This window comes from Periplaneta americana, chromosome 6, assembly GCF_040183065.1.
Source record: "Periplaneta americana isolate PAMFEO1 chromosome 6, P.americana_PAMFEO1_priV1, whole genome shotgun sequence".
Classification (NCBI taxonomy): domain Eukaryota; kingdom Metazoa; phylum Arthropoda; class Insecta; order Blattodea; family Blattidae; genus Periplaneta; species Periplaneta americana.
In genome coordinates this window covers 152,154,696-152,182,244 of record NC_091122.1, presented here as the reverse complement: position 1 = coordinate 152,182,244, position 27,549 = coordinate 152,154,696, and the positions used below count along the sequence as shown (strand labels likewise).

The following is a 27,549-nucleotide window of genomic DNA, read 5'->3' as shown; positions in this document are numbered from 1 at the left end:
AATTCCTAGACATTTATTTCCTACATCTAATTCTTGAATTATTTTTGAGGTAACTGCCATAATAGCATCATCAGTGCACAAATTTTTTCTGAAACCAAATTGATTATCATTTAGTAGTTTATTTTTTTCTAAAAATGTTATTAACCGTGTTTTTATACATTTTTCAAATACCTTAGAGAGACTAGGTAATAGTGAAATGGGTCTGTAATTATTAAGATTATTTTTGTCACCAGACTTGTGAATTGGTATCACCACAGCATGTTTTAGGGCTGAGGGAAATACACCTTGAGATATGCACAAATTAAATATAAAGGCTAGTGGTTTAGAAATAGCTTCGATAATAAGTTTCAGGGTATTTGTTGTAATACCATCAATACCAGGAGACACATTATTTTTTTAAACTGTTTACAATATTAATGATTTCACATTCGTTTACAGGAAACATAAACATAGATGATATACTTTTATTATAAAGCTTATAGTGATGAGTACCAAATACTTTCTTTTTTATATTAGATACGATGTCATGACTTACATTAGTAAAATAATCGTTAAATTCATTTGCGATAGTTTCCTTGTTTTCAATTGTTATTCCATTTCGACTTATAATTGTCTTTAATATACTATTTTTATTACATTGGGTGTCAGTAGCTTCGTTTATGGTCTTCCAAAATTGCTTTGGATTATTTTTATTTTTGTTAAATTTTTCAGAATAATATTTGATTCTCTGATTTCTTATTACATTAGTGAGAATATTTCTATATTTTTTGTAGTAATTTAATAAAACATTGTTTTGTGGGTCTCGTTTAACTTGCTTAGCTAACTTATCCCTAGATCGTATTGATTTAACAATACCTGTGGTAATCCAAGGTTTAATTTTTTTGTACTTACTTGAGAATTTGAGAGGGACATGATTAGAAAATTTACAAATTAGGTTACAGAGTATTTTATAAAAATTATCGAAACATGTATCTGCGTCTTCATTGTAGAATATAGATTCCCAATTAATATTATTAATATTTGATATTAGGCTTTTATGGTTTATAATTAGCTTATAATTGTCCGAAGGTTCAGTGGCTTCTCTGCTAATACTTTTATTACTGATTGACAACAATGCAAAAGTCATATAATGATCTGTTATTGCGCTTGCATATACTCCAGGTATAAAATGTAAGTTATTTCCCGTTTTTAGGAAAATATGGTCAAGACATGAATTGGATGATGGACGAGTAATGGAATTTAAGTATTTCACGTATCCATATTCATGCATGATATTTAAATACGTGTTGCCAAAATTATCTAATCTATTTTCTAAAATTTGAATGTTTATGTCACCCAGAATAACATGGTTGTTTAAATCTTTGTATATTGACAAGAAGCTTTCAAAATTTTTCAGAAATTCATTTTTGCATAGTTTTGGAGATCTGTAAATTGCAGTTAGGTTAACAAGAGTATCATTAATAAGTGTTAATTGAAAATGTATAGCGTTGCAATGGGAAATGTCAATATCACTTAAAGACACTACGATGTTTTCCTTAAAATATACAACTATACCATCACATTTATTATACTTATTACTTTTAACAAATTTTTTATAACCATTAATATCATAGCCAGAGTCATGATCAAGCCAGGTTTCAGTTAGAACTATAATATCAAAGTAAAAGGAAAAATTATTAAGTAAAACACAGAGTTCGGAAAAATTTTTGTTGATGCTACGAATGTTTAAGTGAAATATTTTAAGATCTGATAGAATATTGGTAATATACTCATTGCAGTGAAGTAAATCGTTAAAAACCATTGTGTTATTATTGTTATTAAATTTGCACTGATGGATTTCATTTAATATAGTATTACTAGCCATTTTTAAGTCAATTATATTGTATAATTAAACGTGGTTACCGACACAATAGTATTTACAAATTATTTACATCGTCAACATTAGTGATTTTACTCACGGGGCTGGCTTCATCTTTTCTTGCAAATATCTTACCGTCTCTTGTCCATACAAATTTATAATTCTTCAGTCGTGCTGCATCCCTTGTCTTATTCAAAAGGTCTCTGGTCACTGCTGTCAGTTGGTCACCTGCTGTGATTCTTCCTTCCGGAAGTTCCCTGTTGACTTTCTTTGTCGCAATCCCAGGGCCGCTGTCGTCTTTCTTGGCCTCGTTCCTGAACAGCTGGAGCCATTCATCACGACTTCTCCTCTTTGTGAAGCGGATGACAATAGGACGCGTCTTTCCTGGCCTGGATGGTATACGATGTGCTATGCTTACATCATGTTGCACCAATTCACTACCGCCTATGACTTCCGATATTTGGTCAATAACTTCATAAGTTGATTGTTCATCGACCTCCGGAACTCCAAATAGCATTATATTGTCTCTGCGTGTGTACTGCTGCAGATCACTCACTTCCTGCTTAAGATGGTCATTTTCTTTCACTAGCCTCTTCATCTCCTCCTGCGTGGAGTTGAGTTCATGTCTTGTGTGCGCCAGTTCCTCTCTAAGACTATCGAACTTGGACGACATGAATTCAACTGATTTTCTTAGTTCATTCACCTCCATCTGCACTGAAGATTTAAGATCCTCAAACATAAGTTTGAGGGTGGAAATAATCTGACTGTCCTGATCCTTCCCACTCCCTCCTTCACAGTTTGTACCCTTGTTTCTACCCATTGTTCTTATCTTCCTCATGTTCTCTTTGTCTTCCTTTTCTTCTCTCTGTGTTCCGTTTGTTCCTCTTATATTCCTTTTGTTGATTTTATATTCCTTCTGTTCTCCTTTTATTCTTCTTGTACATTTTGTCTTCCCCTTGTTCTCCTTTTATTCTTCTTGTACATTTCGTCTTCCCCTTGATCTCCTTTCAGTCCTCTTTTCTCCTTACATTCCCATTAATCTCCTAGTCTTCCCCTTGTTCTTCATGCCTACCACTTAGTCCTCTTTTAGTCCCCTTCTTTCCCTTGTATTCTTCTTAAACTTCTTGTCTTCCATTTGTTCTTCTTGTATTCCTCTTGTTGACCTTACATTCCTTTTATTCTCCTTGTACATTTTGTCTTCCCCTTGTTCTCCTCTCAGCACTCCTTTCTCCTTATATTCCCCTTAATCTCCTAGTCTTCCCCTTGTTCTTCATGTCTATCCCTTAGTCCTCCTTTTAGTCCCCTTCTTTCCCTTATATTCTTCTTAAACTCCTTGTCTTCCATTTGTTCTCTTTATCTTCCATATATTCTTCTTGTATTCCTCTTGTTGACCTTACATTCCTTTTATTCTCCTTGTACGCTTTATCTTCCTCTTCTTCTCCATTTAGTCTCCTTTTTCTCTTATATTCCCACTAGCCGTACCCGTGCGCTCCGCTGCACCCGTTAGAAATAAATATAAAGTAATTACATAATTAAAATAGGACATTTGATCCAGGGAACATTCGTGTTTGATATAAGGATAAATCGTTTATTATGTTATTTAATTTAAATTGTGTTTGCATAATTAAATTGCGATCATTTTGATCCAGAGACCACTCATTTGGTCATAAAAATTATTTTAGGAAATACAGGAAACGAATGTACAGAATAGCCTATCAAGTTTTCTGTGCATAAGAAGCTATTTTAATCTTACCTGTCCTCGATTCACTCAGAAGTTACTGTAATAACATTATAGCATTATGTCCACCTAGAGAAACTACACTTTCCAATGGTGAATTAATAATTAATTATACAAATCGGTTAATTTAGCTTCCGAAATTACTTCATACAAATACAGAAACTTTATCTGTAGGCTATCTTTCATAGCTTTCGATTGTTGCTGTCCAAGGCCCCTTATAGACGAAGTCATTTGTTTTTTAATTCATTACACGGCCTTAGATGGCAGTTATTTTAATTTTAAAACTCATTTAAGTCATTAAATATCAGTCCTGTCAAAATTTCTCAAAGAATAAAACTTATCGGAAATGATTTTTAAAGAAACTTTTGTTATGTAACATTTTTCAGAAAAATCAATAATAAGCGAGATATTTCGATTTATTTAATTCAGGCCCCCTTATAACCCCCCTTTTAAATAAAGTATTTTGAATGCCGTGTAGCCTAAAATCTAAGTTACAACGAACTTAATTTATATACCAATTTTCATATAAATCGGTTCAGCCATTATCGCGTGAAAAGGTAACAAACATACAGACAGACATACAAACAAAAATTTCAAAAATGCCATTTTCGGTTTCAGGGTGGTTAATTATATATGTTAGGACCAATTATTTTTGGAAAATCGAAAATTACCAGAAAAATTTCGGCTACAGATTTATTATTAGTATAGATTATTCTCCTAGTTTTCCCCTTGTTCTTCTTGTATTACCTTGTTCTTCTTCTATTCCCCATTTTCTCCATGCTAAATCCTTGTTATCCTTTTAGTCTCCTTCTTTCTCTTATATTCCCCATAATCTCCTTATCTTTCTCTTCTTCTCCTGCTTATCTCTTGTTTTCACTTTAATCGTCTTCTCCTTATACCCCCTTAATCTGCTTGTTTTCCCGTTGTTCTCATTGTATTGGCTAGAATGAATTGCACTTTTATGTGATGGTGAATTATCCCATACGTAACGAAAATAAGGAACTAGTTCTACATCACGATAAGCGTCAACATGTTTAGTCACTCAGACTTGAAAATTACAATTCTAAAATTTAAAACCTTAGGTAACAAATGAAGAGTCCACTGCAAGAATGATGGATGTCATTTGGAATACATTTTGCAGGAGAAGCAATTGAAAGTTTGAAATGCTTAGCGCTCAAAGCTTAACTGTGATTTTCCGATCATTACTGGACAATGACTATCAGTGTTAATGCCATATAACTCTCTATGTACATTCTATATGTCTTAAGCTATGCATTGACAGTCTTGGTCCATTTTCGACAAGTAAGTGACATCCAACATTCTTGCAGTGGACTCTTCAAATATATCAATAATAATTAATAATATACTTCTTTGCTGAATTACTTCTGAAGGCATCATACTATACTATAAGTCGAGGAAAACACTGGATGGTCTTTCTGCGTCTTAAAATCAATTTTCAAAACAAATTGTTTCACTAGTAAACTTGAGAATGGAAATTTAGATGTCCAAATGAGACTAGTAAAGAATATTCGTTTTTAATCTTTAAATTCGCAAAGTATCCTATAGGATACAGCAGGTTAATAATGCTATAATTTTAATAGGCCTATAAAATAGAAAAAAAATTGGTAGGAAAATTTAAATTTCACAATAATATAATATTGTACAACATATAAAATATGAACATTGCGATAGTTGTTTTCTTTACAGTCCGACACGGTTTAATAAACTAGAGTGCGAGATGAAGTTTTGCCAATTTAAGGGTTAAGTACCTATGTACAAAAAATTTTTAGTGACAATATTGCAAGTTGAATGAAACTTGATGAAACTTAAAATTTCGATTCATTTCCATATTTTTATTATCATAGTTTAAAAGCTTTGTTAGGTGCCTCAAAATGAATTTAATGTCTTTGTAAACATTCGATGTTAAAATCCATTTCAGATAGCGAACTCTCGAGACAATCGAGGGGAGACTGCGATATTTCAAGCTGTATCCAGTGGCAACGTTCCGTGTGTTAAGAGATTGCTAGAAGCTGGAGCTGATTTCACGTGCACGCTAGACGGCAACATGACTGTCCTGCACAGAGCAGCCGAGGGAAACCACCCAGAAGTGTTAGAGGAACTTCTAAGACATAATCTTTCCAATAAAGACTCATTTATTAACACCAAAACAGATCCAGGAGGGTTGACTCCTCTTCATATCGCATCTATATTTGGATATTTGGCGTGTGTGAAGATATTACTTTCCTTCGGATGCGATATCACTGTGAAAACGTCCGTTTTGTCACAAAACGAGAGTACAGCCCTGCATCTCGCATCTTCGCATGGTCATTCAGGTGTTGTGGAATCTCTTTTAGACCACAATAGTGATAGAAAAATTGTTGAGGCAAGAGATATTCACGGATGTACTCCATTGCATTTGGCCTGTCAGCAAGGTCGGCGTGACTGTGCACGTCTTCTGCTGAAGAAAGGAGCTGATATGTCAGCTAGAATGACCGATACAAACGGAAGAAAGTTCACAGCAGTGGATTTTCTTATTAGTGCCACTACTCAACCTGTAGAACTTCTTGAAGAGGTGCTGGATTCATCGATATCCGTGAACGAATTTTCTATCAATGATCCAAAGTGTGTAGTGTCTGTTGACTACAGAGTTCTATTACCCCGCGATGGGTACACCAGAGAGATGCAAGTGCTTAATGCTCTCTTTGATACGGGAACAAAGTCCGGACAAGAGAGACTTTTGATGCATCCGCTGGTTGAAAGTTTCCTAACCCTCAAGTGGAAGAAGTTGAAATCCTGGTTCTACATAATTATCGCCATCTACACAGTGTTCTTGATATCTTTCACCACGTTGATAATGATTCTCTATTACTACAACCAGAGTCAAATACAACTACCAGCAAGGCTTGACTTCAAAGTTTGGAGAATAGTAACTTTGGCTTCTATGGGACTCTTCTTCTTTCAGGTAATTTAACATTAACGATACTTCTACCGTTGTTATACCACAAAAATATTCAATACCTACATTTATGGATTAGCTGTATTCTGATCAAAATAACACTTATACCTTAAAATGTATGAAGATTTCTTTAGAGTAAGATTTGGGCTTTATGGTCCGTTCTCAGACTCAAAAATTATCATAGATCGAAGTAAATATCACCATCTTTGCTTAGGTTCTCATTTACTTTATTGTCCGTTGGTCTTATAATAGACCTAATAGACTTCCTTTGGTAATCTTCTTCTTCTTCTTTACGGTAGGATGCTTATCCTGTTCCGGATCAACAGTTCATCGTCGTGTAGGACTTCCGGGATCTCGTCTTCCTACTGGTTTGAACTCGTGGAGAACTTTTGGTCTTCGTTTGTTCTCCATGCGTTGAACATGGTCACCCCATTTTTTCTTTTATTTCCTGCCTTATTGCTTCATTCCTAATTTTGTTCATCCTTCAGTAGCTATGAGGAACTTCATTTCAGCAACATGTATGCTGCTTTCCTCTTTCTGACTTAGTACTCAACTTTCGCTACCATATAATATTGTGGGTACCGCCATTGTTTTATATAATTTAATTTTTATTTCTATCCTTATTTTTTTCTCAAAATTCTATGTATTGTGCGACATCTAAACTGGAACTTCGACCATTTAATCTGTAATTCTTTGTCGTATTCGTAAGATATCATATTTTCTTAATAGTTAAAATAAACACAGCTGTTCTAAAATTGTATCATTTATTATTATTTTTAATCGTTTTATATTTATACCTTTCAAAAGCCATCACTTTCGTTTTTGTTGTTGATATCTTAATTATACGTGTGTGCTTTTTTATTCAGTAGATATATATTATATTGTATTTCGTCCTTACTTTCATTTATTAATACCTGATCGTCAGCAAAGCAGATGCATTCAGAAATTCTCCAATAGCAAACTTCTATTCCTCTCTTAGTACCATTTTCCCACTCTATTAGCATCTCGTCTAAATATAAGTTAAAAAGCAATGGTGAAAAACTACATCCTTGCTTAACTCTATGATTAGTTGTCACAAATTTCTTACAAATTTTATTTCCTGTATCTATGCGTACTCGAGTGTTAATGTACAATCTTTTGTAATCTTACAACATGAATTATTTGGTTTAATTGAATCCAGATAACCTAATTTATAATTTAATTTTTTAGTATGGAACCTGCTCATGACTTAAGAAATTTCATATTTGACGTTCCTAGTCTTTATTTTCATTTTAAATATATCAATAATTATCATCATATTTTGATTACATGCCTTCATCATACGTTCTTTTAATAATGTTACGTATGTCATTTGATATTCCATTTTTTTTTTTTTCATTTTGTTAGGCCTACACGAAATTGTATACATTACCGTTGTTTGGAGTACCGGTAGCCAGTCGTAGCGAACCCAGGAGTAGGCTAACCTACTACCACAGTTTGGTACATACAGTTGCGAAGCTCAATACTTACTAAATATGCAAACATAGACAGTTGAAATATGCATCCATAAATAGTTGCTAGCGACCAGGATCGCTACTATCGCCTCATCACAGACTCTTTCCCTAGCAGACGATAAAATGTATTCTACTTTTGATATCGTGTTCTTTTGAAAATTTAACACCTTCCTTCCACTATTGAAATACGAAATACATAAGGTTTATATATTATTTTCATAAAGTATACAGGGTTTTTCAAAAATACGGGGCATAATTTCAGGTATGTATTTCCCACATGTAGACAATCAAAATAGTTCATTACAACATGTGTCCGGAAATGCTTTATTTCCGAGTTATGGCCTTCACATTGAAATTCACCAGAACCATACCTCATGTTTTAGAAGACACTCCACTGATCAATCGTCAACGCATTCACTTCTTGCATGATGGCGCTCCTGCACACTTCAGTCGTACGGCTCGCCGGTACTTGGATGGAAGTTTTCGTGATCGATGGATAGGTAGAGGTGGCCCAATTGCTTGGCCTCCACGCTCACCTGATCTGAACCCTCTCGATTTCTACTTGTGGGACCATTTAAAATCATTGGTTTATTCGTCTCCGGTGCCTGATTTGGAATCCCTTCGGAATCGAATTGTGGCATGTTCTGAGGACATATGCAATACTCCTGGAGTTTGGGATCGTGTTCGCAGGTCAATGAGACATCGATGTGAGGTCTGGACATTTTGAATGTCTTCTGTAATGAAAACGACCTGCGGAAAGAAAAACGTTCCGGTGAATTTCAATATTGTGAAGGCCATAACTCGGAAATGAAGCATTTCCGGACACATGTTGTAATGAACTATTTTGATTGTCTACATGTGGGAAATACATACCTGAAATTATGCCCCGTATTTTTTAAACACCCTGTATATTATATTTTGGATCTTTCGGAAGAAGGATAACTCTGACTTCTTTTTGTTAGAATTTATAGAGCTACAAACGTCTCCTTGTCCCAAATTATTATTCAAATTATTGTATTTTAGCCATTTACAGTTATTACAACTGATAACGAACATTTCACAGGTTACAAAACTTTTCACAACAGTGCGAAATACGGCACAGTCAATGACTTTTCGATCTAGACCAGGCCGTAATATATGTTCGGTTTTTCGGTGTAAATTTACATCCTTGCTTAACTCTATGGTTAGTTGTCACAAATTTCTTACAAACTTTATTTCCTGTATCTATGTATGTATACTCGAGTTTTAATGTACAAACTTTTGTAATCTTACAACATGAATTATTTGATTTAATTGAATCCAGATAACATAATTTATAATTTAATTTTTTGTCGTATGAAACCTGCTGATGACTTAAGAAATTTCATATTTGACGTTACTAGTATTTATTTTCATTTTAAATATATCAATAATTATCATCATAATATTTTGATTACATGCCTTCATCATACTTTCTTTTAATAATGTTACTTATGTCACTTCATATTCCATTTTTTTTTTTTTTTGATTTTGTTACGCCTGCACGAAATTATATATAATACAATCATATTTTAATGTACTAATTTATCTACTGTTTTACCATTTATATACAAAGTCAATAAAAATATGCATGTGGAATATAAAGTATATATATTCCTCTGTGATATAGTGTTAAAAGTTGTGTAATCAAAATGTATAAAATATTCAAATTTATAATTTTAAACATTAATCCTTTACGATAAAAATGTTATACGTAGGCCTATAGGTTATTGTAATTGGTAAATTTATATTTTTTAAATTCAGAGGATAAAATTCTTACTTTTAAACGCATGATAGCTTATAAATATTTAATTAGGATCATTAACTAATAAAAGGTTACAAGACAACGTCTAATAATTATTATAAAGGAAAGAAGAGAAGAGATTGGTTTTGGAATAGTTTTCGAGGTCAAAATATTGAATATATAGATAATGGTTATGATAATGAAATAAATCAATTATTCCAGTATATTATGCATATATTTTTAACTGACTATACTACCCTTAATGGACATATAAGCATAGTCTACTATATACAGTCGCGAAGCTCAATATGTAGTAAAAATGCAAACATGGGTAGTTGCCCACCACTAGGATCGCTACTATCGCCTCATCATCACAGATCTCTCCTAGCAGATGACAAAATATGTTACACTTTCGTTGTCGTGTTCTTTTGGAAAAATTAACACCTTCCTTCCATTATTGAAATATTAAAAGGATAAAGTTAATTTATTATTTTAATGAAGTATATTAAATTCCACCATAAACTCGAAGGTACCTGCAAGAAATAGGTTAATATTATTTTTGTTTGTGCAAAACGAACGGAAATTTACTATAATCGCTTCACTCATTCAAGATTATAGCGATAATGAACTATGAAACCAATAAATATTAATTTGCATTTCCCTTTACAACGATAATATAATAACAATAATAATGGAAATATGAATTAATGGGAGTAACTTCCGTGTACCGGTACTTGTAGTGTAGGCTTACGTAGTTAACAAAGTGGGATGAGGTTAAGCAATAATAATCACACCAGAATTGGAAAAAAACGTGATCAATAAATTTTATTGTAACAGACTTACTTTTTCTACATCTCTAGTAAAGTAACTAATAAAAATAACAACAAAATTAACAGCTATAATTAAAAATATATCATTTGAAAAAAAAGTAGGCCTAAGTTGTCTGAAAATGTACAATTATTCAAGGACTCAGCTGATACAGACGTAGAATTAGTGCAAAGCTTTTGTTTCTCAGCTGCAGATAATAAGAGAACAGGTTTATTTGAAACATCAAATAAAGTTGGAACTGCATTCCAGATTAATTTATTTTTGTTTTCATTCATAAATTGTGTGTTTTCGAAATGAAGAGAGCAAAACTTTATATTATTATAAAGATATGCTTCATTCTTTATCATTAGATCTTCCCTCCAGCTGTTTATTAACCACTTTTTGCATCTAGAAGTAAAATAAGAAATAGATGTTAGGATTTTTCTTCACGAGCATCAATGCGAAATACGCAACGACCTAGCACTCGATGGAAATACGACTCAGTCCACTCTAAATCTAAAGTCGACCGTGGACAGTCTATTGTTTCTAGTTGCTGACCGCTTGGAGCGCTTTATGGCGAGATTTGCAAAAAATCACCTCAAGCTTCGCGACTGTATATAGTAGACTGTGATATAAGTCTCTGCGATATCAAATTCAGATTTGCTTTGTTTAAACAAAAAGTAAATCAAGCCATAGATAGAGGAAAAATAATAGTTTCTTGCCAAAATGTGAATGTACAGATAAATGTAAACTTATTGGGCAATCTACGAGTAACGTTAGAGTAGAATTCATCAAAGTATTAAGTTTAACATTTTGTTTGATGTCAGGAAGTGGTGCACGCTATCCAGTCACCCAAACTGTATTTGGCGGACTGGGAGTCATGGTTGAAATGGATCTGCTTCGCTCTGTCAGCTATAGTCGCTACTGTGGATCACGATGTAAACGGTATCACGTGGCCTCGTCACGTGACGACAGCTGCTATTCTACTTGTATGGACGGAATATATGTTCCTGTTGTGCAGAGATCCTGATTGGGGGTACTGCGTCCTCATGTTCACTAAAGTGGCCATCAATGTTTTCAAGGTGAGTTTACAATTATATAGCTGACATTGTTACACAATGTATAACTATCATACTACTAAAATATTAAAATTCCAACAAGTGAACATATTTAGATAGGTCACGTTTATATTAAAGCAGATGAAATAAGAAATCCAGAGATTTATTTATTATTTTATTAGGTTATTTTACGACGCTTTATCAACATCGTAGGTTATTTAGCGTCCGGAAAATCCAGAGAAAATAAATACATACCGTAAGGAACTCCCTCATAGTCACTGTCTCAAGTTCCAAATTGATCATAGGACAAAAAAGTAGATAAGCAATTGAGATTAATACATATATACAAGATGGCCCAAATACAGTGTGAGTAAAAAATATGGTTACACGCTGATCACAATTTTATGGCTACAGAAAATGAGACTTTAAAAATAAAGAAAAATACATAATACCAACCAGAGTGACTTTATTGTCTCATACTGCTCGCCGTTCACATTGAAGCAAAATCGGCAACACTTTTGAAAGTCACTCATTGCTTCATGATACATGCCCACTTCAATTGCTGTTTTCAGAATGTCAATGTCTCGCGGGTTTCGAGATTAAACCTTCTCCTTCAAATAACCTCACAATCAATAGTGATAGACTCTGAGATCGGGGCAGCGGACTGGCCATTCTGTCGATTCTTTTTCCCAACCACCTGTTTGGAATTCGCGTTTCAATTCAGAATTCCTTAACAAAGGGACTTATATTTGATTTTCTTTCTAAAGTGAAGTCATAAAAAGTTACAGCGAGTTTGAAAATAATGTTTGGTGTGACATTCTTACTTTTCTGAAGGCACAGTTACCTACAATCTTGGAGAATATACCCCCCAGTGTAAGAGCAGAAATGTGATGCAAGGAGGTTGGTGCGTTGCCACATTTCGCAAGACTTACAGGAACGTGAGTCATTAAATAAGTCCGGGGATAGATTGGACGTACTGGACATGGCACTGGTCTCCCCTCTTATCTGCCATTAACTCTTTGAAATACCTTTAAGGGGATACGTAAAAAAAGTCACACTTACAACTATCAAAAAAGAAAATTTGAAGGAACGAATAAAGCAATATTTGAAATGTGACAGTACTACTCCCGCATTAGGCAAATGTTAGAAGAAACCTTCGCAAAAGAATTAGTAAGTCCTTATATGTTAAGTGAGGTTACGCTGAGCAATTAAATAATTAGTTCAAAGTAATAGCTTAGCAGTTCTTTATTATTATTATTATTATTATTATTATTATTATTATTATTATTATTATTATTATTATTATTAGTATTATTATTAGCTTTCCCTACTATACCTCATTTGAAACATGCAGTAACGTCTTAAGACCTCACTTTAGAAAAAAATATTCACAACAAAAATTGCCCGATCTGTTAAATAAAACCAAAATATTAAAAAATCAATCATTCCATTAAAAATATAAATCAATAAGGTCCTCCACTTCTAATGAGATTTGTAAAATTCATCATCTAATCTGATTTATGCTCGACCATGCCGAAATGTAGTAATCATACACCTAGTAGCAGACCTTTAATGCATGTCATTAAAGTACACCTACTCATAAAAGGTCAGGTCTTTCAGCCAATGACGACTCAGGTTACAACTGTTCAGCCAATGACAGGTCAGCTTTCTACCGTTATAAAACCGCAAGTATCGATTATTCTCGGATATGCAATCGAAAGAGAATTAGCGAAAAGTCACGGAGACTGGAAATCCAATACTGTCGCAGAAGGTTATGTTCTGTTACTATAATAATTAGCGTTAATTGTAAATAATATTCAAATAAATTCAATTTGTCATCTCGTTTTTCAATGTCTAATTTTATTTCAATGTTATCTCTGTAGGTTCTTATGGCCTAGCAAGGTCAATGTGAACATCTGTTCCTCGGAAAAAATCAATACTTTCGCGTCTGCGCACATCTCACAACATACGGGACATTGGTCCAGGTCAGATACAATAAAATTAATAATATCAAGTTAGAAATATGGTCGAGCATAAAAAGTCGTATGAAACTCGCCTATAATAGTAATTATGAAGTGAGTATGAAAATTATGAAACTCGCTTGCGCTCGTTTCATAAATATCCATACTCACTTCTTAATTACCTTCATTATAGGCTCGTTGCATAATGTAGTATTATACATTTAAGAGAAATTAACTTGTATCCATATGTCGATTAGTAGGGTCAGGTATCTTTGAACACTAGTGTATCACTACGATATCATTATAACTACTTGTCTTCTTTTAGGTTTAACGATTGAATTATTCTTCTTTGTGGTAATAGAATTATTAACTAGTTTCATTAATCGAAAATAAATTATAGTTTTCTTTTACATAGTCGTGTATTATAATATATAGGTTTATTCATGTTATTCGGGTGTCTCAATTAACTTAAATAATTAGTTGTTTTACTATTAACAATACAGGGTGATTCAGACCACCAGTAACAGTAATTTATTTCGGAAACTAGTGCATTAAAATTTTCGAGACAAAAATATTTATCACTAAAGCACATGTGAACTTTCACTTGAGCTTGATTTCATCCATTAATCTTAACAGGAAGTAGGGTCAGTGGCGTATCACTTTAAAATTTCAAATGGGAGTAGTAGTCAAATATGGTACCATTTGATAGAGCTCTTCAAAACAAACAACTTTCAGAGAAAACGTTTTTATTAATTCCTACTCTTTCAATGAGAAAACGTAAAAAAGCAATGGGTGATTCGGACCACCGTTGTCATTTATTTCGGAAACTAGTGCATTAAAATTTTCGAGACAAAAATATTTTTAACTAAAGCAAATGTGAACTTTCACTTGAGCTTGATTTCATCAATGAATCTTAACAGGAAGTAGGGTCAGTGGCGTATCACTTTAAAATTTCAAATGGGAGTAGTAGTCAAATATGGTACCATTTGATAGAGCTCTTCAAAACAAACAACTTTCAGAGAAAACGTTTTTATTAATTCCTACTCTTTCAATGAGAAAACGTAAAAAAGCAATGGGTGATTCGGACCACCGTTGTCATTTATTTCGGAAACTAGTGCATTAAAATTTTCGAGACAAAAATATTTTTAACTAAAGCAAATGTGAACTTTCACTTGAGCTTGATTTCATCCATTAATCTTAACAGGAAGTAGGGTCAGTGGCGTATCACTTTAAAATTTCAAATGGGAGTAGTAGTCAAATATGGTACCATTTGATAGAGCTCTTCAAAACAAACAACTTTCAGAGAAAACGTTTTTATTAATTCCTACTCTTTCAATGAGAAAACGTAAAAAAGCAATGGGTGATTCGGACCACCGTTGTCATTTATTTCGGAAACTAGTGCATTAAAATTTTCGAGACAAAAATATTTTTAACTAAAGCAAATGTGAACTTTCACTTGAGCTTGATTTCATCCATTAATCTTAACAGGAAGTAGGGTCAGTGGCGTATCACTTTAAAATTTCAAATGGGAGTAGTAGTCAAATATGGTACCATTTGATAGAGCTCTTCAAAACAAACAACTTTCAGAGAAAACGTTTTTATTAATTCCTACTCTTTCAATGAGAAAACGTAAAAAAGCAATGGGTGATTCGGACCACCGTTGTCATTTATTTCGGAAACTAGTGCATTAAAATTTTCGAGACAAAAATATTTTTAACTAAAGCAAATGTGAACTTTCACTTGAGCTTGATTTCATCAATGAATCTTAACAGGAAGTAGGGTCAGTGGCGTATCACTTTAAAATTTCAAATGGAAGTCCGGTCAAATTTGGTACTATTTGATAGAGCTCTTCAAAAGGAACAACTTTCATAGGAAACGTTTTTATTAATTCCTACTCTTTCAATGAGAAAACGTACGAGAGACCTGCCAGTCACTTGACCACGCCGAAGTATTAGGAGTCACTGACAGTGTTATAACAAGAGTATGAGTATGTGCTGGTCAGAACGGCAGACAGTTTGAACATTTGTAAAAATTAATGACATTGTCCAGTTTTCAGTAACATTGTCTTGTTTACATTTTCGTATTGTAACATTTCTCAATATTGATGGCATTGTTTTTCGTATGTTTTCTCATTGAAAGAGTGTTAATTAATAAAAACGTTTCCAATGAAAGTTGTTTGTTTTGAAGATCTCTATCAAATAGTACCAAATTTGACCGGACTCCCATTTGAAATTTTAAAGTGACACGCCACCGACCCTACATCCTGTTAAGATTAATGGATGAAATCAAGCTCAAGTGAAAATTCACATGTGCTTTAGTTAAAAATATTTTTGTCTCGAAAATTTTAATGCACTAGTTTCCGAAATAAATGACAACGGTGGTCCGATTCACCCATTGCTTTTTCGTACGTTTTCTCATTGAAAGAGTAGGAATTAGTAAAAACGTTTCCTCTGAAAGTTGTTTATTTTGAAGAGCTCTATCAAATGGTACCATATTTGATCACTACTCCCATTTGAAATTTTAAAGTGATACGCCACTGATCCTACTTCCTGTTAAGATTCATTGATGAAATCAAGCTCAAGTGAAAGTTCACATGTGCTTTAGTATAAATATTTTTGTCTCGAAAATTTTAATGCACTAGTTTCCGAAATAAATTACTGTTACTGGTGGTCTGAATCACCCTGTATAGAAGAATATTATTCTTCCGTTGTTTGTAGTACCGGTAGCCAGTTGTAGCGAACCCAGGAGTAGGCTAACCTACTACCTAGTCTGATGCTGAAATCTGTACGTAGTTCCAAAGCGTTGGAAATGTTAGGTTCCACAACACCATAGAATAACAAAAAAATATATCTGAAAGTTAAAATTGATTACTTGTGAAATATTTATAGAATAATTGCTAAATTAATTAATGAATGTAAAGCCATTTTACAAATTAATGTAAATGTAAAACTCCTTAGATACTGCAACAAAATGGATGCACAGTTTAATATTTAAACAGTCAGGTGTAAATATTGAAGTACGACTTGCAATATAACATCCAAAAATAATTATAAGTGGGAGTAATTTGACGAGTAATAATGGTGAAAGGGGTATTTATATATTAACGGTGGATGAAGTCTAGAAATTAATTAAACGAAGACCAGTATCAAATTCCTCTCTCTACAAAAGACATTACCACCTGCTTATAATAATACACCAGTCATATAGTATTAACACAGTAGAGTATATACAGTCATGAAGCTTGAGTTGTTGAGGGTACTAGGAACAATAGACTGAGCCGGTACTATTTCGCATTGACTGTGATAAGGCGATAGTAGCGATCCTAGTGGTTAGCAACTATGTATGGATGCATATTTCCTACGTATTGAGCTTCGTGGCTATATACTAGACCGTGGTATTAGTTTCTCTTACACAAACGCAACCAGAGTTTCTACACAAAAATATATGCTACCTGTAATTCCTATACATAGTTTCTTAAAAATCTGTTAGAATGGAGAAAAATTATTAAACCACATCCTGTGAATGGGTAGCTTCCTTTACACAAACGTAATTAGAATTTGTACACAAAATATATGTGTTACATACTACAGTCCGGGCCAGCTTACTTAATATCGTAAGGGTGAAACATAACCATTTCCCCCTATTACTACATATGCTAGTGGATTATAGTGATTTTCTAGCTCTCAGGTTAAATTTTCTTTTACCAACTGCGTTTCGAATTTCGGGTACTGACAAATACTACAATTGAATAATTTGAAGGAAAAATTGTTCCGAGGCCGGGTATCGATCTCGGAACAATTTTTCCTTCAAATTATTCAAACCTGCTTTACAGGGAGCTACTACCTGAAAGCCAGATTTGTAAAATACTACAATTGTCAATTATTTTGCAACTGTTATGTTGGCAGCAATAACTTCGGTTTGCAGTAAAGTAAACTGATGAAAATGCAAGTACCTAGCCTTGTGAATTAATAATTAATTATTAATATCGGTATTAATATTAATATCAATACATAATGCAGTCCTGTTGCGTTGTGATTCCAATTCAACTCTATATTCAGGTAAGTGTAATTAAATAAGAAATAGCTTATAGACCTACTTCGTATGAAACATGAACGTAAATATATTGACATTGTAATGAAATTCTTTCGTGTTTAGATTTTTATTAAAATATCCAAGAGAGGAAATAGCATGGTAGCGACTTCTCCAAGAAAGAAAGTGCTTGAAAGTATTTTAAGTAAGCTATACTACATTTTTAAATTGGTGTTCTGTTTTCGGAATTCGTACTTACTAATCATTTCACGTGATCAAACTACATTTTTAGGTTAGGTCTCGTGAATCGTTAACTGTTTAATTAAAGTAATGAATTTCATGTTGCCAGACAAAATAAATGTTAATATTAAAGTCCCGTCGCTCTTATTTCCGGCAGCCAATCACGTTGCAGGTCAGCGACATTTAAACGTGAGCGTCTTGTGATTCGCTGATGAAGATAAAGAAGGCTCGATAAATACTTAATATAATCGCCCGCCATTTTGGCTCTTTCTTGGCGTTCGCAGAAAGCACACGAGGACGTTATTTGCTGCTCAATTATTTGCTGAATTACAGTGCGTTTGATTTATTATCATAGGAGCTACGACATGATAATGTTTAACGGTGTGGCAAATAGATCCCTCGGCAACGAAAGAACAAAAATGGCGAACGATACTACCTACCTAGAGTTTATAGAGCCTTCAATTTCTAAGACGTAAGCAAAGAGGAGGAGTCACGCCGGGAATAACAGCGTCGCGACTATAGCTCATACTAATCCTAATTACCAACATAATATGAGCGAATTCCGGAAGAAAATACTCTATTTCATAAATTACTGAATCATGTAGAAAACACCTCGCAACATGAAGATGAGATATGGTAAATAAGTAAGACATGTAGTTATTGTTAATTATTGTATTATTATTATTGTTATTACTACGTGTATTATTTCAGTGCGTAGCATTGTGATTTTTCCCTCTTTGGTGATAACTGGTATTAGTTGGTAACACTGAAGAGACGGCCAAATTAGTCTTTTTAGGGACTACACTTACGTGATCCTCACTATACCTATAAAGTCTGACCAATGTTTCATAACAATCCGTTAAAAAGCAAGGAAGTTATTAATTTTGTCCAGCTAGATTTGTGTTTTTGCTCACTGTGCGCCGGTGGCTTTATTATTATTATTATTATTATTATTATTATTATTATTATTATTATTATTATTATTATTATTACTAGAGGATTGACTTTTAATGATAGCTCATTTAATTCCGTTCATTAGACACACTCAAACCTTACAGCAAATTCTATAAATACAATAAATTTATTTAACCTACTTCCATTGCTCTTTTATTCTTGTATAGACTTTATACCTAATCATGAGGAATTCTCAAATCCTCTGTTAGATTTTGTTTCTTCTTTCAAAGACATTAATACAATTTTAATGTATTTCTTTTAAGGTGATCTCCATCTTCGCCTTCCTCATCATCGGATTCGCCTTTGCCTTCATGGTGGAATTCCAGACAGTGTCTCCCTTCTCTTCGCCATTTGACTCATTCGTGAAGACCGTAGTCATGATGACTAACGAGCTGGACTACTCTGGGATATTCGACAACGGGAAACTCTCGTCACCAGTGTACGCACGCATAATATTCCTATGTTTTGTGTTCCTGGTGAGTATTGTTCTCATGAACCTGCTGGTAGGAATAGCAGTGGCCGACATAACTAATTTGGAAGCACAGGGAAAAACGAATCGCCTCAGAAAACAAGTCGATTTCGCTAGCACAATGGAAAGAATTTTATACTACGGTGGATTACTGAGATGTTTACACAGCTCTTTGAAGAACAAGAAGGGACCGCTGTTGGAAATATACCCTGGACGACCGAGAAGAAAGAAATACAAAGGTCTGCCTCGGGCTCTTACGGATACCTTAATAAAACACGCTTTCGAACACAAGAAGTCTGAAATTCAGTACACAATGCAAGACCTATTCAACAAGATGGATGCAATCTCCAAGGCGCCTGTGTTTTCTTCCCCTTCTAGCAACACTATAGATGTCGATGATATAGTGAAGAAGCTCAACGAATTAATACTGGAAATAAGTCAACAATTGAAGGATAAAAAAATTGATGATGCAACTGCGTTTTTGGATTTAAAATCTGGGACATCGCTGTTCCGTGAGGATGTATCCGGTAGAATCGATCGTCTTCAGCTAGATATGCGTGGTATGTTGACCGTTATGAAGAAGGTTCTTAACTACGTTTCACCGCAAGGACATGTTGTGGACATTGGTCAACATAGCCTCCTACGTAACACACCCAAACTCTCGTCATGCTGATGGGACATTACTTCTTTCGCAAACTTGATTTCATATTAATGGACAAATGTACAGTTTAGCCATCCATTTACTGTATGAGATGTAAAGAATAATAAACAACTATTCTTAACTTTGAATGGTATTGTATCAATCTGTGCAGAGGTGAGACATAAACACTTTAAAGGTTATAAATCATATTTCTTCACTCAACAACATGTTGTGCTAAAAACGAACAAAATTGGAAGTGTTATAAATTGCTTATTCTTTCTTTATGTGGCTCTAAACGAGAAAGTTTCTAGCCTCACATAAAATAAGCTTCTATCCAAACACAAAAGTATCCGTTGAGCTTCCAGTAGTAATTAAATCTTAATAATCTTCATTTTCCAAAAGTCGTCTTCTAATGCAACAGTGGCCAAAACTCGAGCTGCAGTGATTACATACGACAGACAGCCTATGAAGTAAGGAGACGGAGGAAAGGTACTTGACATGAATATTACAACCAGTGGTGGTTCCTATACTAACATCTTGATCAATCCGGCGGATAAAAATCTCAAGCTTCGCTGTATCAGTAATGTCACTGCTGTCATCAAGAGCCAGTGAATAATATACGATTTTTTTGCTTCTTTTTTTGAACTTCCTCTTGAATATAATCAGAAATTTTCTAAATTCTTCTCTCGGTACTTGGTCGAGAAATTCGTAGTTTTTCAAAATTAAAAACTTCATATGGACAAGTTATTTAAACTATTTTAATCATTACTCTTTTGAGAAATTCTGTTCTATTAAAAGGTTTTAGAGCACGAGATATTTCAAACCCCTATTAGGTAGCTGACTTCCTTATATTTATCTCATCTTTCTCTTCCTGGCTGTGATTTAAGACATGTCAATTCCTGGCGTTTAACAGTTCGTTGACACATAATATTGAATGAGTATTTCTACAATATTATTATTAAATGAATAACTAATAAATAGTACCCTCATCTAAAGTTTAAGAAGATTAGAATTGAGATAAAACCTAATAATTTTATCCTTCTAAGGAGAATATCTAAAAATATCTATATTCCTGCACGTACAGAAGAATTATGGAATCACATACAATACATAATAATAATAATAATAATAATAATAATAATAATAGTAATAATAGTAATAATAATAATAATAATGACATTATTCAGCGTGGGAATTAATGTTTCTATATACTCCTAATTGAACCGTTGAGCAACGTAAACATATTACATTTTGTCCGGCAGAACAACAAAAAGTTCTCCTTCTCATTCTTTACGAAACCACCTCTTACTGCTTGTAGAGACGGGATTTGTAGAATGACATGTTACCGGCACTGCTTGCCTTCAGTACGTGAATGAAACACACAGCAATGTACAGGAAACTCCTCGTACCTCTTTGAATGTCTGTGAATAAACGATTTAATCACGACACCCGCTTTGGTCACCGCTGTTCTACTGAGAGGCCATTTGCCATTCGGTTCCAAATGAAAGTAAATTCTTAAAACTGAAATTTCTTCTGAACGCCAAACGTAGCCTAGCCAACTCTGGGTTCTACTTTTGAATATAGCTGTGACACCAGGCTCATTGAAATACTTTTAATTCCCTGTTTTCTCGAAATTTCTATTGTCCATTTTCTACTGTATGTCCAAAGATTCTTTCAAGTATTTTATTTTCAAATCGTACTGTATATTGAGCATATTATAATGATCGTTTTGAGAGTGTTCGGGTTGGCACTTGCTCAAATATAAAATTACCCATTCTAAATGGAATCATAATATGGTGACTACGTACAGGGCCGCCGACAGAATTTATGGGCCCCTATGCAATACTGTACTCGGATCCCCGTTGAAAAAAGTAACAATTACAAGTTACCAGTTATTCTAATAATTATTATTATTTGCAAAATTAATAAGAGATAACCCCACACACAGATACGAAATAAAAAAATATACACTTTTACATTGAAAACTTTTAGCAAAACTTCACATTAGCACAATACATTATATTCACAAAACATTATTCTTAAACACCTGTATTTTCTAACTTGCAGTCCAACATCAACAAACAACTCTCCTTGACTTCATTGATGCAAAATCATCAATTAAATCATCAAAATTTAAGGACCTAGCAAGATCACTCTCCAGACTAAGGAGGCCAAGGTTACTTAGTCGTTCTTGACACATTGTTTATCTGAATACATTTTTTTATTTCCTTCATTTTGCTGAAGAATCTTTCAGCATCAGCAACTGTCACAGGAATTGTATAGAATATTCTAAGGGTTATACCAATATTTGGAAATAAACTGTCCAGTTTTAATTCCCTCAGACTATTTACAGATTCATGGGCTTCAGTGGGCTTGGCCCTAAATTAGAGACATGAATTGATTTTAAATATATCGGCTCATCACTGATCTCTTTGTTAATATCTTCATAATATTTTTCACGTAGTCTAGCACCCATATTAATATCTTCTAATTTTTTCTGTCTTTTCTTGTGCTTCTCAGCTCCCGACTTATACCTGTACTTGTCCATTGTGCAGTTAAACTATAACCGGTAACACTAATGAACAGAATTTACTAGACAAATGACAACGAAAAGACGAAAGTTTCGACACGAAACATACAGTGTACTGAAAAAGAAACATATCCTGCGACTTCAGTTTGAGAGAGTCCACTAGCATATTGTTGTGGGCAAGCCAATAAATAAGTTTGTGCGAGATCGTGCGTATTTGCTTGTTTTCCGCACAGAACCAATACGCGGCAAGTGTGAAATACCACATTCAGTATTCCCAACGTAACACGCATAACAATTTCCCTCTTCTTACCGCTTAAGCGCCACATTCATTTTACTGCTTTAGGCTTTTAACATATTATTTTTAGACACGTTTAACATAGTAATAATTATAAATTGGAAACTTACCACTGCAATTTCACCTAAATTGTAATGTTAATTATTGTTTTTAAATATTTGCAAAAATTAAGTAAAGTCTACTACTCCACGAAACTTATTGCATTCCTGATACAAGTAACATTAAGGAAGCCGTGAAAAAATCAACAAGATTCCAGATGCGGATGTTATTACTGCAATATGTTATATAAATAATATTGTTAAAATATTAAAATGAAAAATAAATCATTACATAACCTTACCGTTTGTTTTAAGTTCGCATTTATAGACTGGGGGGGGGGGGAAGACAGACGTATATCACGGCCTGCTGGAGTATAAGTAAACACAGAAAACATTTTATAGCAACAATGTTGAAGAAAGATATTTTGGTGTTCTGAAGTTGCCGTCATTAAACAGAAGCCAAGATGGAGATTTCATTGCAACTAATTAGAAATTCGTCTTTCAGGTATGTAATAAACGATCTTCGCACAAAATAATGTACGATACACGAGCGGTATGTTTGTTTTCATGTTCTCGGAAATTAAAACAGCTCAACTACGTTTCGCTTTTTCAATATTTTCCTCGACCATGAAAACGTCAACATACCGCTCTTGTAACGTATATTACTATAACGTGTTCAGTACAAGCGACGGGAACATAGTTCAGGGAAATGCCGGGGCCTTCAATTGTCGTGTCGGTGAACGTTAATGCGGGAAACCGATAGTCTATTATATAAAAGTAAAATATTTACATATGAAGTGGTAATTTGTATTAATTCTACTATTGTTGAGTTAATATGTGAAATTTATGTAACAAATATTCTTACAAAATTTTATAGTACCCCTATGTATCTACGAATAATTATTCGTGATAATAAAAAGTAATCAGACTCACTTAATCTGACGGGCCCTTATTGCTCACGGGCCCATGTGCACTCGCCCACTTTGCCCCCCCCCCCACTTCTCGGCGGCCCTGACTACGTGTAACCCTAACAAATTTGTTTTCCTTTACTTAGAATTGAATTTCAAGCGAGTTGGATCAATTTCATTTTTCAGGAGTCATCTTCTTTAGTGTCTATGAAGACTACGACATCAACATATGTCAAAACAATGAATTAATTGTAACCAAGGTTGTTTGTGAGTATAAAGTTCAACACAAAATTGAACAGAAGTGGAGACAGGCCATCTCCTTGTCTTAGTCCAAACAAAGAACACTTTAACTAAAAGATACTTAGGTACAAAAATAAGTGGCTGTTTCACGAGCAGACCAATACTTCAAAAAGAATTCCAGAGAGATTCCTAACCTTTAGACCATGGATGTCAAAGCGCCTGTATTACGTACTCATACTACAAGCAATAAAAATCTAACAAGGTTCACTTTCCAGCAAGATAAAGTACAAACATCGCTTTTAAGTAAATATGTGAATTCTTGAGTGCACGCTTTGACATCGCTGCTATAGACCTACAAGAAACGGATACTGATTGTGAGTGGTATAAAATTTGGCACTGCATTGTTCGTTTTGAATGTAATTCTTATGGGAGGAGACATGAGTCTATCCAAGGTTTATGTGTATGTTACTTGTAGTTTATCCATCACAAAACACCAATGCATTATGGAAATTTATTAAAATATACTTACATGTAATAGACGTAATATTTATAAGCATGTACTGATTCATAAACGATAAAATAAAAATTTACATGAAAATACTACAGTGTCTCTTTGTGAATATTCTCTTCCGTAACGGATAATAGAAACTCACTATATAATGTTCTATTTCAGCTATTTGGGCTACAATAAATGAAGCAATTGTGAGGCAGGGACAGCAGAGGTAACTGACGAGACTCTGGAGAAAATCTTCCCAACACAAACCTCATATGGTGCAGACTTGGTAACGTGAAGATTTTTTTTCGCCCAACAGTGCATATTACTGTGGAATCCCGGCCACCAAGTCACTCAATTGAGTGCTCTCCTTGTATAATGGCAGTTGACTTAATATATATATATATATATATATATATATATATATATATATATATATATATATAATTTGAACTGGTAATGGAAATTACGGGAAAACGGCTGAACGGATTTCAATTAATGACCCATAATTTTGAAGCTTGGCATCCAAGGATTTTCAGAAAAATAGTAACTTTCAGTGAAGCGTTAGTTTTCCTACATAATTTTCCTATTTTCCAAAAACCATCTCTCATCAGTTTTGAGAACTAATTGCATTTCAACACGGCCGACTTGATACTCGCTTCGGCTGTAATTTCAGAATGCAGTAAAACAAAACACACACTACAATAAATAATAGGCTATTACACGAAGGCCATGACCTGAAGGATTGCTGACATATTATTTAGAGTTCAAATTCAATTGGTTATTAAAAACTTCAAGACTTACTAAAATTAATTTACAGGTCTGATTCTGTGGTGTGTAATTTTCTGAGTACAGCTGTGTATTGGATATTAAAATCTACAAAAATTGAGGTGGTTTGATGACATTATTACAATTAGAAATGAAATATTATAGTTAATGCCATGATGTTAATATACGCTTCTATATAAAACTACAAAACTTGCTTAAGATAATAATATTGTTATTAAAATCAAATATTTTATACGGTAGTTAGTAATCAAGTGGGGTTGGGTCTTTTTCATAAACTAAATGGCGGTGTGGTGTAGATACTTATATGCGTCATTCTCTTCAGTATTGGCTCGAGAGAGCGCAAAAATTATAGTTCCTAAGGAAAGACGGTATTACTTACTGATTAAATAAGAACCCTACAAAATTTTGTAGTCTCCCGATCATTTCAGCAAGATCTCTTAGCAGGATAAAATGATTTTACCCTCTACATTTCAAGCTCTACATGTAGCAGCTATACAACTATATCTATTTTTCGAAGGCACAATCCACAATGACCTGAAATAGCTATTGCTTTACTCCCACATGAAAAACCCACTGATAGTCCTGACATTGTTACTTACGTTTTCGCGTTGAAACTCAAAAACTGAAAGTGAATAGGTTCAAGAAAAAGTTTTTAGCATAAAAAGAAACATTCAGAGGAAGTATGTTTCATTATTACGGAAGCAAATAACTTTTAAAATGTCTGGTATTTTTCATTGAAAATAAATGTGAAAAATTTTTATTTGAACGTCTAATGAACTTAGTTTGCAGCATTTGCTGCACAAGCCACTAGTCAACATATATGTCGAACTTGGAGTCATGCCACAAAGGGAAAAACACTAGAGGAGAGGGATTCGATCCGGTGCTGTGGATTGAACTTCGGCGTAGCTCAGTGGTTAGAGCACTTGATACATAGAATCAAGGACCCTGCTTCGATCTAAGGCGCCAATTTTTCTCCTCTAATAACAACAAATCAGAGGTTTATTTTCGCATTTCCCCTACGACATTTTAGTCCTGTTACGCGTAATTTCGCCTCGTTTTACTTAATATGTTCTTTGTTTCCTGCAACTTGTTACCGAAGCGTGTTGTGTTTTTTCGTTCTACACAGGTTTTCAGCCGTTTTGGGATGCAAGTGACTTACTGATTCTACTAACACAACCAGATCACGCGTCTCTTATTTGCAAGGCCCGACTTCTGCTCCTAAGAGGCAACGCGTCCCAAGGAATCTTCCCCCTCTCACAACAAGCTATATTCGATTTACGCTTTTTTTTTTTTGGTACTGATGACGCCAACAAAAAATGAGACAGTAGCACTAAGCAATATTTTCCGCGCAGTAAATGCCCACTGACATGCAAGCTAATCCTTTTCTCTCTGGCAATGGACTTTCCACTTTCTTTCGCTTTATCTTTCCTTATTCTACGTGTCTGGGGAGCATAGATTGGAGTTGCACCTCCGCTGCTATTACGTGGGAGCAGGTCTGAACTGTGTCGTGTCGTTAATCGTCCTCCTACTCCTAACGCCTTACACTCTCTACAATACAACGTAACAACCCCTGTACAATACGTTTTTTTTTTAATTTTCTCTTAAATTTATAGCTATATTTTTTAAAGTTTCCGTTAATTATTTCACAAGTAATTACCAAGAATAATTTTTATATGCAGGGCTAGGTGTTTTTGTGAAAATGTTTCAAATTTTTTTCTCGAAAATGGTTCAAATATCATACTCATGGTGAAACAGTAATATGCGTTACAAGAGCGGTATTTTGAAGTTTTCATGTTCGAGGAGAAGTTTGAAAAAGCGAAACGTAGTTGAGCTTTTTTAATTTCCGAGAATTGAAAGAAAACATACCGCTCGTTTATCGTACATTATTTTATGCGAAGATCGTTTATTACATACCTGAAAGAGGAATTTCTAATTATTTGCAATGAAATCTCCATCTTGGTTTCTGTTCAATGACGGCAAATTTGCAGAACAAAAATATCTATCTTCAACATTGTTGCTTTAAAATGTTTTCTGTGTTTACTATACTCCAGCAGGTCGTGATATACGTCTGTCATTTTTCCCGCAGTCTATGATGAGTCTGGAATCTTGTTGACTTTTTCACGGCTTCCTTAATGTTATTTGCATCACGAATGCAGAAACTTTAGTGGAGTTGTAGAGTTTACTTAATTTTTGCAAATATTTAAAAACAATAATTAACAGTGCAATTTAGATGAAATTGCAGTGGTAAGTTTCCAATTTATAATTATTATGTTAAAAGCCTAAAACAGTAA

The 27,549-nt window shown here is 33.9% G+C and overlaps 1 protein-coding gene across 2 annotated transcripts in view; it reads left to right on the top strand.

The window, feature by feature from the left end:
* Positions 1 to 24,560, top strand: part of LOC138701934 (transient receptor potential channel pyrexia-like) — a 101,078-nt gene extending 76,518 nt beyond the window's left edge. The window contains exons 6-8 of one of the 2 annotated variants that reach the window (XM_069829305.1): positions 5,536 to 6,558; positions 11,442 to 11,696; positions 19,120 to 24,559. In XM_069829305.1, the coding sequence (XP_069685406.1) occupies positions 5,536 to 6,558; positions 11,442 to 11,696; positions 19,120 to 19,998 (2,157 nt within the window). In that variant the 3' untranslated portion in view covers positions 19,999 to 24,559. Of the gene's footprint in view, positions 1 to 5,535; positions 6,559 to 11,441; positions 11,697 to 19,119 lie in introns of both variants that reach the window. The other variant, XM_069829306.1, reaches the window with a different exon arrangement.
* The last annotated feature ends 2,989 nt before the right edge of the window (positions 24,561 to 27,549 follow it).